The following is a 16963-nucleotide window of genomic DNA, read 5'->3' on the forward strand; positions in this document are numbered from 1 at the left end:
ATTTGTTGGGTTCATGAGATAACAAAATGTCTGCACTGCAAGTTTCATTCAATTCTTCTACATGTTTCACATGTAATTCTTTCGTTTGATTTTCTTTTATGAAAAAAGAAAATCAATATCAGAAGCACGTCTAGTACGGAAGTGTAATATTTTGTTCTGTAGGTATTTGGTTCCCGAGTTCTGGGTCACTGAAATTGGGGACTTCGCAAAATATTTCTATAAATTTTCTGAGGTGAACTCATCCTAGGTTTTATTGTTTATTTATTTATTTATTAAAGGCAATCTACATCCAATGTATTGCCTATCCTTTCTTTAAGTTGCACACAGACTATAACGCATCTTGTAAACTTCTTTGGCACAGTTTTCCTTTGAAATTATGGAATAGTGGAAGTTTTATTTAATTAATTTATTTAGTATTTTTTATATCAATAATAATAATTTCATATTACTTCACTAAGACTACAATGCAACATGTCTGGGACAGTGGGTGGGATGGGATGATGCTACCGTGGCACGCCAGGCCCCTCGATCCCCGCTAGCATCGTCACTGACACTGATCTTTGCTTTTCAATCCCCATCTATCTCGTAAATTTTATCAGATTTTCGTCATTTTCTTGTAACAGGTAGTTTTCAGGAGCATCAAGCCATACTACAGTCTAATCAGCGTTTGCAATATTATCATGTCGTATTTGTGTACTTACTTACCGCATCCCTATAATAAAGGATTAAAAATCTACCAGATGTTGCAAATAGTTTTTTTGGAAATTCCTGGCAGATTTTTGTATTGTACACTGTCGGAAAGAGAACCCATTTCCTTTCCTTATCATTCGTAAATAAATCTTCACTTGCCCTGAAGTGGCTGGAATAAATTCTTACTCCTTAAAAATTTAATTATGCGCTTTGTTTCTATCCAACGAGTTTGGTTTCTATTACGGGGAACTTACTGCATACTGCGAAAAGCATGCCTGCTTCTGTTTGTGTTCTTCAGTTTATTTTTTTTTCTACTCCTATTACAAACGTATCCATTTTGAGTTCTCTTGCAGGTGCACAGTTTCCTTTATTAACTGCTAACTACCCAATTCGTAATTTGAAAGAGGATGTATAACTGTTGTATTTCTGTATTCTGAACACATACGTCCACAACACACTTTTATCAGACGAGCTGAAATGTCGTATACACGAGTGAAAATATTGATGTTTTACTCGCATCCATGACAGTGAATTTAAGCATGTATTTTTGGTTCAAAATTTCTTTCTTGTATCCATTAATACAAGCAGATAACCTCAACAATAGAATGGAACAAAACAAAATCCTTGGATTTGTAATGTTTTCTTTGTAAATAAGTAGTGTTGGGTAAGGAAGAATATAATTAAAAATTTACTTTTAACTCAATAGCCATGTAAGAAAGAAAGGGGGAGGCTGGAATCTTGGAGGCATTAATTACGCATCAAAATTATGAACAATATATCCATCAGTAGGAAAAAGGAACAGTACAATGAACATAAGCAGTGTCAGTCATTTAAGAATAAAGTTGACACGGTTGTATGGACTGCACCGAAGAACATACCTCACAGAAGGTCGAAACAAACGAATGAGTTTCACTGAAGAATACTTTATGGATAATCTCGCTACGCACACATAGGGTACGAAAGTTAGATGACCAATAGTTTCCTTGTTTTTAAGTCTCAAAGAATGGGATGTTGACATTATGTGAGCTGATATTTATCCTCCTAAGAATAGATTCCTTCTTCGCTATTATTATTGTTTTAAAACCAAGTGTAGATTTACTCACTTCAAGTTCCAAACCTTTATTCTCACAGAGTAATAGCGTCCCCCTCTGTCATCCTCTTTGATCGCTCACGATCTTTCCCCGAAAACCATTCCTTGCTACCTTTTTAGACTAGGGTAACGGCACTCTTCGCTGCATGCTTACGACATCTCAACATACCTGGGACGGTGTTGTGCATCAATTGACCAAGTGCCAAAACATGGTTCTGAGATATTGAAGGAAACAGAAACATGTTACCATTACGATCCAGTTCTTGGCACTTGGTCGAATAGCTTTTTCTGAACGTTTATACAAATAGTAGGATTTCAAACCATTCTTTTTTACATTATTTACATTGTCTCCTACTCACTGATGTAAAAATCTCCAAAATCGAAAAATGGCGCTTGGTCAATTGATGCATAACACCGTATTAAGCATTGTAGCTTCCATTAAAGGTGTTGATCGGTACGGTTTGTCTCAAAGTTTATTTCTATATTAAAGACACTGGGCCTCATGCAGAGTCGTTTTCACGCATGATTAACGTCTTATTAAAGGCCTCACTACTACAGGAAATATATGTTAGTAGAACTCTTTAGTATGGCACTAATCACGCGTCAGAACGACTCTACATAAGGCTTAGTTATTATGACTAATATTAAACTCGTAATATATAAAATCTAGACTTATACTTTAGTTCTTCTGGGTAGCATAAAATTTATTCTTAAATTGTAAGTTCCGCAACATACCCTATGAGACTGCGCGACCCACTGCTGTGTCGCAATAAAACGTTTGGGAAAAGCTATCCCAAGGTATCACTTCTTTTTTATTAACTTTTACATTTACACACTGCAACCCTTCATTTAGTGCTTATCGTATTTAAGTTCCACACAAACATTGAAATAAGATTGGCCTACCTTAAAGAGAACTGTCCGACACTGTCACGAACGACGACTCCGCCAGAAATGCGTTCTTCAGTGCCAGTTGATGCTAATTTGTAGGCAGAGTAAGATGGTTTAGGAACAGAAATTGGAACTACTGCTTTAGCAAACACTGTAGTTGGTGGTGTGTGCTTCTGAACTGGTAAAAATGAACGCATAAGTGACGGTTGTTGGAAAGACTGTTCTGTATCCATGGGCCTTGAAGAACGGAATATAGCAGGAGGTCCCAGTTCATCAATAGGAGGTGGTTGTTTGAAAATGGCCTCAGTGATCAGGAGTTCAGCTGGAGAACGTTGGCGACCATGTTTCATTAGAGAAATGTCACCTCGTGTACCAGTTACCCAAAAGATTACTATCATTACGATCTGCAAAGAAATTAAAATTAAAATTTTTGAAAAAACTTGTTTATTGTCTCTATGACGTCTAAGATAAATTTTAGCACTACCTTAAATAACCAGAAAATACCTAATTATCTATATCTTGCATCATCATAATCATAGGTGTTCTCCCAGGATTGGCAGGTCACTTGCCGAAACTGAGAAGCTTCCATGCTCCACGGTCTTCCGCTAACGTCTTCATCTTCACGTCTTCATCTTTCTGTTTTGATATGTCCATTAATTGAATTCTTCTACGCCCTCTGCCTCCCTTTCCTGCCACCATACCCTTTAGTGCGTCCCTCATGATACAGTTCCTTCTTAGTCAATGTCCCAAACAGTTTCTCTTCCTCTTCTTAATAATATCCAAAATTGTACTTTTCTCCCTCACCATTTCTAAGACCCTCTCATTCATTTTTCGCTCGACCCAGCTAATTCTCTCCATTCTCCTCCACACCCTCATTTCGAAATCTTCCAGTTGTTTTTCATCATTTGTGCGTAATATCCATGTTTCTGACCGATACAGTATAATACTTCACACGAAGAGTTTTATGAGTCTTTTTCTCAATTCTTTATTCATGGTTCCACAAAATAGTCTTTTCTTCCTCCTAAAAGTTTCTTTCGCCATTCCTATCCTTGCTTTTATTTTGTTCGCACTTCATATCATCTTAATAATACTATCAAGATATCGAAAACTAGTCACCTATTCTATTTTCTCCCCTCTTATTTCTATATTTGACACCGACCACTTCGTTGAATATGACCATGGCTTTTGTCTTTGTAACATTTATTTTCATCCCATATTCTTCACAGCCTTTTCCTGAAGTTTTCTAACATTTTTACTGATTTTCTCTTCAGATTCCTCAACAAGTGCCATGCCATCTGCAAACTATATACACCTAATCATTCTACCTCCTATATCGTCTCCATCATGTAGGATCTTCTTCACTATCTCTACTAGATAGATATTAAATAGTGTTGGCTAGAGACAGCATCCCTATCAAATCCTTCTTCCAATTGCACTCTTCTGTCATTTCCTCCACTGTTCTAACACTTACTTGTTGGTTCATATGTAAGTTTCTATATTCCTTGCAGTAGTACATTATTTTTTTCAAGCATGTGCTATGATAACTAATTTTTAGAAATATGTACAGCTTTGTAATCGTTAATTAACACTCGCCCAACAGAGATCGGGTCATTTTTGACTCGTCATAAATGTTTAATTTTAACATTTTCCCATTTCTTCTTCCTTTTTCCAGTCATCGGCCTAGGTATGCTTCTTTTAACCTACGTACCATGTAGTAACCCTTCTATTACCCTAACATTCTTTATTTGCCAACCACAAATAAACAATTATTTGTCTGGGTCTTGAATGACCCGGTCTTCGCTGTTTACGTGAAGGATATTATATTTGTCTTGTCTACCTCACACTGTCCGATTTGTTACCATTTTACTCACTCTGCATGATCACTTCTACTCATGATCACTTGTTCATTTCCTTAGCATGCTCCAACATGTCAGCAGTGCTGCCAGGTGGCAAAAAATTCCTACAAAACGGGAAATTTATATCAGTGGCCGTTATGCGGGATATTTTCTTCTAAATATGGAGGATATGAGTTAATTTTCTTCAAAATATGTAGAAATGGGAACGCGTGGTAATATATGTGCATATCTGGGTGTGTTTGTATGCATTATATATTTGCAGGAGCCATTGAATCATATTGCAAAATTTCATGTCTATACGGACGGGAAATTTCCTTTCATGAATTGGTAACACTGCCTGTCAGAGTAAATATCAAACATTTTAGTCCAATTTGACTCATGCAGACGAAGAGTGTAAATAAACTATGTGCGTCTGTTCTCTGTGCGGTAATAATGTCCGAGCAAAAGTTTTTGAAAACTTCAGATGAGATATTTCGTGAACTAAAGAAACAGCAAGAAGAGAGTGCAAGAAGAAAGAAAAAGTCTGGGTTCTGGCTTCCCCCCAACTTTTACCTTCCAGATCCGCCACTGAAGACCAATATGCTCACCACTAATATCAAACTTTAAATTAATTGGAAATCTAGTAATAATACTATGTTTTCCTTTAAAAAAATAATTAAAATATTGATGGGTCAAAAATGACCCTATGTTCGTCGGATACGCTATATCTAGTATCTTCGCTGGGCGAATGTTAAAATATATTTAAAATTTAACTTCTGTTTTCTTACTAGTGTAATAATGAGTTTTGATGCGGGTATGTGTTAGTATCAATTTTACTTTAATTGGTGGCGTGTTTTCGAGTCTCCTCTAGTTTCGAATCTCTTCACGAATGACGTATTTTTCTAGGCCATAAAAATTCGTTTTCGTTCATCTTCTGCAAAATTACGAATGAAGATTTATTCTCACGCATGTTATTCTGTTCTGCCGAATGAGATCTTTCTATTAATATAGGCCTACTGGTATTGGATTAAGAGATAATTCATAAATATTTTCCTTTTAAATTTACAAAAGCACACAGAAATAAAATGCATTAACAAAAGGCTTTATCGTATTGAACAGTGAATTGTTTACTATATAAAATAACATGTTTTGATTAAAAAAAAACTTGTGTTGATTTTGGTGTTTTCGAAAGATTAAAATGGAATGTGAAATTGACAAAACAGCATTTTCGACACCATTTGCTATCTACATGTAATCGAGGTGTTACGCTTGCCGAAGCTACTCTTGAAATTTGTGCTATGTATGGAGTATGAGTAATGACTCAAAGCACTGCCCGCTGTTGGTTTTCACGCTTGAAAATGGAAATTTTGATCTAAAGGACGGATCATACTGGACGACCAACTGAAGTTCGATAGTTCGATGAAGAGTAATTGGACCACTTTTTCCTTTCTCTCTTTTTTCTTTTTCTTTTTTATTTTTTGTTAACGAATATTCACTTCATACAACCAAAGAATTGGTAGAGCAGATGAATTGCGATATTTTTAAAAATGTGATGAATCACTTCCATTAAATGAGCAAAGTTTAGGAACTCGGCGCTTGTGTGCTGTAAACTTTGAATGGAAAAAACCAAAATTAACGCCCCACAATTGCCGCCGTTTGGCTCGCCCGACATAATCAATAGCCATAAAAAAAATTATTTTTTGCATTGTCACTGGGAATGAAAAATGTTGTTCTTACGTCAATATGAAGCCGCGAAAAAGTATGACTCACCCCCGGCAAAGGAGCGACTCGGTGAGTAAACCAAGACCTTCATCCTGGAAAGACCATGTTGGGTGTATGTTGGGACTGGGGAGGGATAATTCATTACTACCAAACACTCAATGAGGAACTCTACGTTCAACCACTGCACGACTCAGTAAGGAGTTTAGCAAAAAGTCAGAATAGGCGTAATGTTTTTTTTTCAAAACAATGACGTCAGTCCTCACATCACCAATACAACCAATCTCGAATGGAAAGCACTTTCTCATTCATCATACTCTCCAGATCTCATACCATCAGATTTTCTCCTCTTTTGAACGCTTGGCATTGTATAATGTTCGTTCTGATAAAACCATCTTCAGACCCACGAGGAAACCGATTCAAGTGTGACACGAAATTGTGGACGAGTTTATGCGGAAACGAAGTGTTTTTGTACACAATTAAAGCCATTAGAGGGAAAACCCATCGATCTCAACCTTTTCGGAGATATAGAGGAATAAGGGGAAGAAGGCTGGTGCTCCGATATTTTGAGAATTTTTGAATATGTAGCGTTAGTACAAGTAAAGGAGTCTTTTAAAAATGAATAATTCCTTCATTCAAGAAACTGTAGTAATACGTCGCCTTAGACATGAGGGTTACAAAACCGAAGAGTCCATAAAATATTCTAGGGGAGAATGTTTTGGACTGGGAAGGCGAAAATACCGGAGTTCCATTGTTGCCTGAAATAGACGTGTCAGGTATCTATATTCAGATTTCTTGGTATGCTAAATGGAATAAAAACATCATTAGTCAAATAGGATGAAAAATGTAAAAAAATGGTGGCCGTCCGAACTTTCCAAACATTTATAATTCCTACATTTATTAACCGATCGGAACTGTATTTGATATACAGTATAAAAGGCGTACCGGTTTTCGTTTTTTAAGTTGAAGATACTATTTTTGCCTATTGATTCAAACATTGCGTTTTAATATAGCTATGTCACACAACTACACACTGTCATACTTACGTTTGCAATATCTGTTTATGATTCATATTACTTAATTTGTTTTTCTATAGCACTTTGGCACAGAATATAACATTGTATTTTTGTTCACACAATAACGTCTCTGTTCCTTTGGCAATGTAATTAATACATTTTTATATCACCTTTTCTCATTTTCTACGAACTAACGACATGATATATTAGCATGTAATATTATACAATTTTGTTCTTCGTTTCAATGGCGTTTGTTATTCCTTAAGTTTCTTCTTTTTCCGGCCCCGGGTAAAAGCTACGCCACTCACTTCAATATTCAACACCACTTTTATTCCACCCTGGTGTATCTTTCTTAACGTTTCAATACAATTTTCAAACATATTCACTCGCAACATAGCCGAAAATTCTCAAAATATTATAGCACCAACCTTCCCCTTATTCCTCTATATCTCCGGAACGGTTGAGATCGAGGGTTTTTTATCTCTAATGGGTTTAATTGTACACAAAAACACTTCGTTTCCACATAAACTCGTCCACAATTTCGTGTCCCACTTGAATCGGTTTCTCCGTCAGCTCAGAGCGAGTTACAACGAGCGCCTGCATTTCTTAGAGTTGACAGTCGTTGCGCGAGCGGAATACCTTTACTAATTTGAACAATTCTTTTGCCAAAATAATTATCCTTTCGAGTAGGATATGACTACAGCTATTACATTTAAATATTGACAAGTTAAATAATATAAACAATTATCGTAGAAATGTGATTTTTTCTAAATTCGGTGAACTTATAATAATAATAATAATAATAATAATAATAATAATAATAATAATAATAATAATAATAATAATAATAATAAGAAGAAGAAGAAGAAGAAGAAGAAGAAAAATAATTGTGATAATAGTACATTATATTAATAATAATTGAAATTATATTATTATTATTATTATTATTATTATTATTAGAGATGCAAAAAAGCCGGCTTTTTTGAATCGATGGTTTTTTCACATAAAAAGCCGGCTTTTTTGGGAAAAAACGAGAATTTTGGAAATTTTGGCTTTTTTCAATTTCATGATTTTTCTATCTAAATAGCTTTCTTATAGTATATTCTATAGTTAGATAAGAATTCCATGACCTGAATATGATATTTCGCTCTGAAATTCACCATCAAGATGGATTGAGCACATGTTTTACGAATTAAAGCCAACATGAAGAATGTAGTATTTGAGGATAATTTTAGAGGCTATTTAACTTTATTTTAACTTTTGAGTTATCGACATCTTTTTTCTTCTCTAGTTTGTCATCCGTGTTTCATTTCTAAGAGCTTTTAGTATTCTAGCTTCTAGCGCAAAAGTTAAACTTGCCCGTTTTTCTATTTATCCGTCAAAGCGTACGTTTTTCAATATATCCGTCAAACCGTACTTCCACATTTCTGTTATACTGTGGCTGTGAAGTGATTTAGCAATAATTTTCCGGACACAACCTTGAATACCAATTTATACAAATAATCAGTAGCGGATTTAGAAAAGTACTTTAGGAGGGGTTTTTCTGATTGTTTCGTTTCCTAAAAAGTCCTAATTTTATTTGGGGGGTGCTTGAAGTTTATGAGTACAGGCATAACTAATATTTCGTTTCGTTTACATGTTTAGCAATAATCTTCCGGATACAACTTTAAAAATCATTTTATACTGAGAATCAGTGGCGGATTTAGAAAAGTATTTTGGGAAGGGTTTTTCTTACTAATGTTTAGTTTTTTTTAAACATTCGTAATTTTTATTTGACGGGAGCTTAAAGTTTATGAGTAAAGGCATAAATAATAGATATTTCGTTTGTTGCAGACATTCCGTAACTTTCGGGAACGGGCTTCAGTCCGAAAGACCGCCCCCCTAACCTTCGCAAAACCGTCACTGCTGGTAATTAGTAATAATAACGATTTAAAAACAATAAGAAAGGAAGTCGCCCAACTCACAGTACACGCACTATTTCTACATTCACAGATGGAATGAAGAAAAGCTTTGTCAAAATGGTCGAATGCTGGTTGAATCCCGGACTTCCCGATAGAAGCGCAAAAGCTAATCACTCAGTCATGTTTGTTGTGCAGTTGTATTTAGCTTAACTTAAATATTTTCCGTAGTCCTTTTTTTTTCAAGGGGGGGAGTTCCGTAATGATATGTTGAATCCCTCTTGTTAAAAATTCAGAAAACTTGAGGATTGGGTAAACTGTGATGGTGGTTCTATAAAACTTAACTGTAGAATTTCAAGAATATACAGAACCAAAAGCTCTAGATATGCAGCCTTTAAGTGTATCATATAAATCTAAGTATTTCTCTTATGTTTTATTTTAATTTTATTTTGTTTCAAAAAGAGGGTATGGAATATTTTGAAGTAAAAATACTACATACTATTTTGCTAGTTATTTGTGTATTCTTTTAAAAGAAGTGTTTACTTTTAGGGTTGGCTGGTTTACACCAACTTTTTTTTTAATAACTGGTTTAAACCACAAAAATAAAAAGAATGAAAAATGCGAATCGTGTGAACTTCATGGTGACGTTTCCAGATATCAAACCACCTGCAATAGTTTTATTTCCCTTTCACCTTTTAATCAAGGTGCCCCATGTTCAATTCTCGGTCGAACCACAAACCTTCTTTCATGCGTAACCCAAGTAGCGGTTCGGATGTCAGTTTAAGCGAAAGTCTTCTCCTTGATAACGTCGATATTTCGTAAGGATGTTAAAGCCTAAACATACGAAACAAACCAAATTGTATATTTCTGCATGCCTAAATGTCTGTTGTTTTATAAAGAAGCCAAGATTGCTTAAATATTTTGATAGAAATTGGCAAAATTTATCGATTGCCTACGTAGCTTCCAACATTAGCTTGGATTGGACTTTCAATGATATCTACGTACTAAATTTGTAATTTGAATACCTCAGTTTTAGCGGACTGATTATGGTACGTTGACCTTTAAATTTTACATGCAAAGCAATAACAGGATTTTCCCGTTATTGTCTTACATTTCAAGTAATGACGGGATTTTCCCAATGCCTACGGCGGGAGATTCTCAATTTAAGAAATTTACTGACCGGACTTCTTTAAGCTTGTGGGAGTTCTTCCGGCATAACTCCGCTGTTGCATAATAACACCAAGGCGAAACAAACTTATTTCTGTGAATATGTAATATAAATACATAAAGCAAAAAACCTAAATCAAAAAAGCCTCGTTTAAACCAAAAAAGCCTGGTTTAAACATCCCCCCCAAAAACGGATTTTTGGCATTTTCAAAAACAACCATGGTTCTTGCCAACTCTGCTTACTTTTGTATATAGGAGGTTAAAAAATTCTTATTATATACATTGGTTAATCCTGTGGAATTCATAATGTAAATATGTTGAAGAAAAATTGTTTGAAATATCTTTTCGACATTCATAGTTTATTTTCGATGTTTTATATTATTATCAGCATCAACCACTAATTAAATGATTTTTTGTGCTATAGAGAAGCGATACAAAGTCTGTTTTATCAATTTAAAGCAGTATTTTGAAAAAAGCCCAAAATTTCCCAAGCAAAAAAGCGAAGCAGAAAAAACCGAGTTTTTTTTCAAAAAAGCCGGTTTTTTCCGAGCCTTTGCATCTCTAATTATTATTATTATTATTATTATTATTATTATTATTATTATTATTATTATTATTATTATTATTATTATTATTATTATTATTAATAATATTATTATTATTATTATTATTATTATTATTATTATTATTATTATTATTATTATTATTATACCCTAATAAACATAGATTTCGAAATGCTTCATTGAGCAAATAGGGGTAGCTGAAAATGGAATGATTAATATATGTATAATTAAAACACAAATAACAAAACACAATAGATGACTAGTTAGCTCCCAGCGGTACGTTACAGAAAGACAAGGATTATAAACGCAGTTTAGAACACAGTTGGTAATATTAAAAAATCAAATTTTAATGTTAGGAAAGCGATCTTTAATATTGTTCTCTTTTTCCTATTATTGTTCAGTTTACAACTAAAAAGGAAAACTACCATAAGTTACATCAGAAATAGAATTAAGTTTGGGTAGGGGTGCAGGCTTAACTTGCCCCATTCTAACGTAAACTAACCTACTCTATCCTACCTTTTTTTTTTTTCATATCCTGCTCCAACGTAATCTATCCTCAATTATTCTACCATTAGCCTACATGTTATGAAATTAATGCGTGGACCCCTTCTGTGAAATATTGGCCCAGAAATGGAAAGAAGTTAATCTCTCCCCGCTCTCTCTCTCTCTCTTTCACACACACACACATACACACACACACGCACGCACACAGACAGAAAAAGTATGGCGTGTCTAACTTCCTGGCCTACACGTTCTCTACAAAATGATACTTTGGTGAGGTACTCTTATACAAACTTTATCCACACCTGTACAAATCACCTTTGATACAGAGTAAAAGTAATCAAATAACATACAGACAAAAGAAATGAAATGAAATCTTTGAGTTTTACGTCCCACGTTTATGCCGGCTAGGCTAAAGGAGACGGTGATGATGAGAGACAGACAAAACAAAATATGCTATTCTAACCAACAATAATTCACTTACAATTTCATTTTAAAAAGACATTAAAAAAACAAATATCAACAAAGTAGTGTCGTGCCGTGGAAAATCAGCGCCAGGGGCGAGAGCATACAACAGCGCTCCCGTACATATGAGTGAGGTCGATAGCCCAGCCGCGAAGCGCGAGGATGGTTGGTGCAAAGCGTAAGAACATTTTCAAATATATATCCTGCTTTTCCTTGATTTTGAACACTTTTCCTTACTTTTTCCTTCAATATTATGTTTCCTTTTGTTTTTCCTCCCGAAATTTGCGCCCTCTTATTTGGGCTGCCTCCCCACTCGCCTTCCCTCCCACGGCACAGTACTGAAACAATGGAAAGCTTGAAACAAACAAATTTAGTTTTGCTGTACGCTAACATACATAATTTCTGACAAGTGATTATCCATATCAGCCATTATATAATATAATAAGGTCAAGTATCTATTTCCATGTTCTGAAAAGATCTAAATTGTATTAATTATGGGTTCCATATATCGCGTAATAACAACGATGAGATGGATATTAGAAACGAAAATGTGTGTAGGCAGTAGTAACACATAAACAGAATTGTTACTATTACTGTTATGTTGTACGCGTATTTTCGTAGTGATATAATGTTGATACTCATGTGTGGCACTGGTATTGATATTGCTGTTTGTCTACGTATGTGGACCACCTGCTATTATTCTACTGTGCTATGAATTTTTGTTCCCATTACCCGATATATGCAACCCACTGCGCAGTACTGTCTCGCTGGCTGCCTATACGAATGGCGTTTGCATCCTTTCTGTGTGTTATCCCATCTTCGTACATTGAGATAAAACTGCGTATATATATATATGGGTGATGTATGCACCCAAAACAAAAACACGTATTTTCTTGTTTTCGTTTCTTCTTTCTTCCTGCTTCTTACCACCCATTTCGCTCATTTCCGTAATACATTGTGTAGTGTTGCCACGAGATGAGACGAGACGAGACTTCAGGCTGTCTCGTCTCGTCTCGTGCTAAGCTTGTCTCGTCTCGTGTCTCGTCTCGAAAAAATGTGCTCGTCCCGTCTCGTGTCTCGTCTCGAGAGGTTCTGTCCCGTCTCGTCTCGTCTCGTTTATCTCGTTTTGTCTCGTAAAATTTAACCAGCATACCATGGGAACGAAAGTAAAATGTGGCAGGCTGCACCATGCTAATCAAGGTACAACTAAGTTACAAGTATTACCCAGAACACACAAGACAAGAAATGTCACTGTAGCTACACCGTGAAGTCTTCACCTCTGGTGTATGTGGTAGTCGTTTCGATCTCGGTTAGTGCCATGTGAGCTTTGTGGTGGACAAACATTGAATGTGTGTGGGGGCCGCGGTGGCTCAGTGGTAGAGCGTTCACCTCTGGTGCTTGGGGTCTCGGGTTCGATCCCAGCCCCGCCAAGTGAACTTTGTGGTGGACAAACACCATGTGCGTGGGTTTTCTCGGGGTTTTCCCGTTTCCTCCCACTTTCTTCATTCCACCATTTCATTCATTACTCATCATCACTGTTTCCTTTAGCCTAACCGGCATAACCGTGGAACGTAAAACTCAAAGATTTCATTTCATTTTTCGAATGTGTGTGTTTTCTCGAAGTTGTCTAGTATCCTACCACTTTCTTCATTCCACTAATTTTCCCATCATCATCCATTCTGCCAAAGTTGCCTAAAGGTCTTAAAAATAAATTCAAATAAGCTCACAAGGCAAGGACAAATAGTTTACAAGATAATATATCTCTGCTGTTAGTTGTCTGAGGCTTCTCGACCCTGGCTTCTTCTTTTTTTTTCATTCTAAAACATTGAAATTTGTTTCACCAGTTTCAATACACGAATATACAGTAAATTGCTCATAGGTACGTCGAAGATGAAGACACTAATGTTAAATAATGTTTACACGACAAGCAAAGTTCGATGTAAAGGTCTCATCATCCCCGACACTATCGTATACTATCAGCCCACTTGCTTTATAGTGACTGTATATATATATATATATATATATATATATATATATATATATATATATATATATATATATAGAGAGAGAGAGAGAGAGAGAGAGAGAGAGAGAGCGAGAGAGAGATGGAAAGATATATAGATAAATAGAGAGATAGAGATGTGTGTACACTTTGATTCCATATATTCCAGCCTTTAGGTTTCACAGTGTTAACCCATAACAATCCAAAAACTACTTTCCATTTTAGCATATATAGATTTGTTGCAATTATTTTTTTTTTTTAAAAAAAAAAGCTCGGAACCAAATAATTTTATTGAGTAATGGAAAGTATTTGATTGAAATTTTATATGTTACTGCACACTAAGCTCTACTTAAAGTGCCATAGTAATGGGAGCTGAACGACACATCGGACGAAAGAATGCTTGGGGTCAGTCTTCATCTCCATGGTTCAAATCTGTTCCCATAACCGCGGGGTGTGTGCTACTATGTGGTGCTTGCCCCGTGTGTGTAACAAACTCATGACAGTACACCCAGATTAGCTAGTGGTCTAAAAAAAAAAAAAAATAGCGTCTGATGAAGCCAAAGTGGCGAAACTGTAACACGCATGTAGTTTTTTATGTGAATATAGTGTTTTGCTCAGCAAATAGTTTGTTTGTTCTATATAAAAAAAAGTTGATTTTTGGGTGGCCATTTTGGATTAAAGTTTCTTATATTGTCGTGATCTATTTGCAATCATACAACGTACATCTTCATACCAAGCCGAGCGGTCTGCGGCGATAGATCATCGGCTTTAAGGCCCCGAGTTGAGTCCCGGAAGGGTCATGTGTATGAATTTTAACAGCATTTGTTTTTTCGTATTGTGTCAGGAGGGAAATCGTTTCATTCAATAGACAGAGGACACTTTTCTATGAAGGCTTTTCAACATGTTTTCTCACAAAGGGGATTTTTCTTTTGCAATCTACATGACCACTGGCAATTTCAATCTTGGCCATTCCCGCCAGCGTTTTCATTTTCGAGACACGAGACGAGACGAGACGAGACACGAGAAATGTCTGGTCTCGTGGCAACACTAACATTGTGACAATGTTGTACACGTGATTGGTCAATTTCCGGATGTTCTGCTCTCTTCTCATGGGTGCGTTGTACCTCATTGCCTTGCGTCGACTATGGGTAGTATTTCGTACATTTAAAGTTTTTCGATATCTCTTCTCGTTCTCGCTATATTCCACATAATCTCATTTTGACCCCATTTTTATGCCCCTATTTGACCCTTTCAATGCGCTTGTTGGCCGATATTTAAAAAAAATGCATGTCGCTTCTATTTCAATGTTCTTTATGTCTGTGCAATCTTATCACAATCGGTGTGTTACACCTGGAACCCTGCCTTGTTAGTATGGTTCTTATATTGTCCATTAACGCAGTGCATTATAATTTGGCCATATCTTCCCTGAAAAATTGAATATTCCTCTCTCGTAAGCACGGGTGAAACATGAACAAGCCAAAAGAGAGTTTATTTATTTATATTTATTGATTTACTGATTTGAGTAGCGTCCCATAGTTAACCAGAGATAACGGAGATGGTGATAATAACTGAAATAGTAGAACGATTGGCACAAGATAGAATTGAACCAGGAACCCGTGGCGGCGCTCGGCTCTTAATATTAGGGGGGCAAGAGAGGAGGTAAGAAAACTTTTGTGGAGGCGAGGCAACCACACTTGTTTTGGTTTGAATATTATTATTATCGGTTGTACATATTATTATTATTATTATTATTATTATTATTATTATTATTATTATTATTATTATTATTATTATTATTATTATGCACTGGCTGACATTGAAAACCGGGGGGCGAAGGAGGGGTGAGAAAGAATATTGGGATGGCGGTCGCCCCTCCTCGGCCCCCTGTAGCGCCGCCACTGACCTCCCATATAGAGGTGAATTCTCTACAACCTCTGAGATACTAAGACCTTTCAACAGGAATTTATGTTTCGCCTATATCCAGGGTGAGATAGAGCTAATTATATAAACTGTTAACAAAACTATAGGGGAAATTCGAATAAGCCAGGGCGGCATCGTGACTCAGTGGTAGTCAGTTTGCTTCCCTCTGGTGCGTGTAGTCCCTGATTCGATTCCGGACCAAGTAAGTTTGTGGTGGACAACATCGTGTCCGTGAATTTTCTCGGGGTACTCCGGTTTCCTTCCACAATCTCATTCCATCAATCCTTTCATTATCTTTCGTTTGCCTTAATCATCATCTCCCTTAGCGTAAAGGTTATACTGAGATGTTAAGCTGAAAGATTTCTAATTAGCCAAATATAGTTTCGTTTCTCGATTACATCTACAGTAAGTAAGATGAGACACACTTAGGATATAAATTGTTCATAGGGCTGTAGGCAAAATAGAAGTAGTTCACCACAAAGAGACTAATTTCAGCAGTCTTAATTCAAATTTATATTTACTTTATCCGTCAATATTAATTTTACTAATAATTATGCCCTAATCACATGTCCTAATTTCTAAATTACTGTCAACATGTCCTAATCACAACATGTCATAAACAAGCTTCTTAGTATGAAATTATTAAATAGGGGCACAATATAGGCTACATTAGTTTTCCTTTTCATAACAGGAGTGAATATTTTTCGTAAATATATATAGTCGAATGAGACTGGCAATAGTAATCTTGATTATTTTGTTGTATTTTATTGATGCTCCACATTCATTCACTGCACCGAGTGTATATGATGCGAAATCAATTACCTCTACAGGGTTCTGAAACACAATTTGAAAGGATTAGGTGACTGAGGTGTGTTACATTGTTGAAAAGATGAGTTCTAGAGATGGATAAAAAGGTTATGGGTTATTCTTGCTACACATTTCATTTAAGTGATTCCTCGTCTAGTTGAAGAGATTCAAATTGGGCATATGTCGGACAGATGGGGGCCAGCATTTATTACCAAGTACTATTATTATTATTATTATTATTATTATTATTATTATTATTATTAGTAGTAGTAGTAGTAGTAGTAGTAGTAGTAGTAGTAGTAGTAGTAGTAGTAGTAGTAGTAGTAGCAGCAGTAGTAGTAGTAGTAATAGTAGTAGTAGTAGTAGTAGTAGTAGTAGTAGTAGTAGTAGTAGGTACGGGTG

At 35.8% G+C, this 16963-nt stretch overlaps 1 protein-coding gene across 1 annotated transcript in view; it reads right to left on the reverse strand.

The window, feature by feature from the left end:
- LOC145686595 (larval cuticle protein LCP-22-like) overlaps positions 1–16963 on the reverse strand; it is a 29824-nt gene that overhangs the window by 3368 nt on the left and 9493 nt on the right. The window contains exon 2 of the mRNA XM_081760052.1: positions 2684–3072. Coding sequence (XP_081616178.1) covers positions 2684–3072 — 389 coding nt within the window. The remainder of the gene's footprint in view (positions 1–2683; positions 3073–16963) is intronic.

Source organism: Thermobia domestica, chromosome 5 (genome assembly GCF_964235325.1).
Source record: "Thermobia domestica chromosome 5, izTheDome1.hap1.1, whole genome shotgun sequence".
NCBI classification, from domain to species: domain Eukaryota; kingdom Metazoa; phylum Arthropoda; class Insecta; order Zygentoma; family Lepismatidae; genus Thermobia; species Thermobia domestica.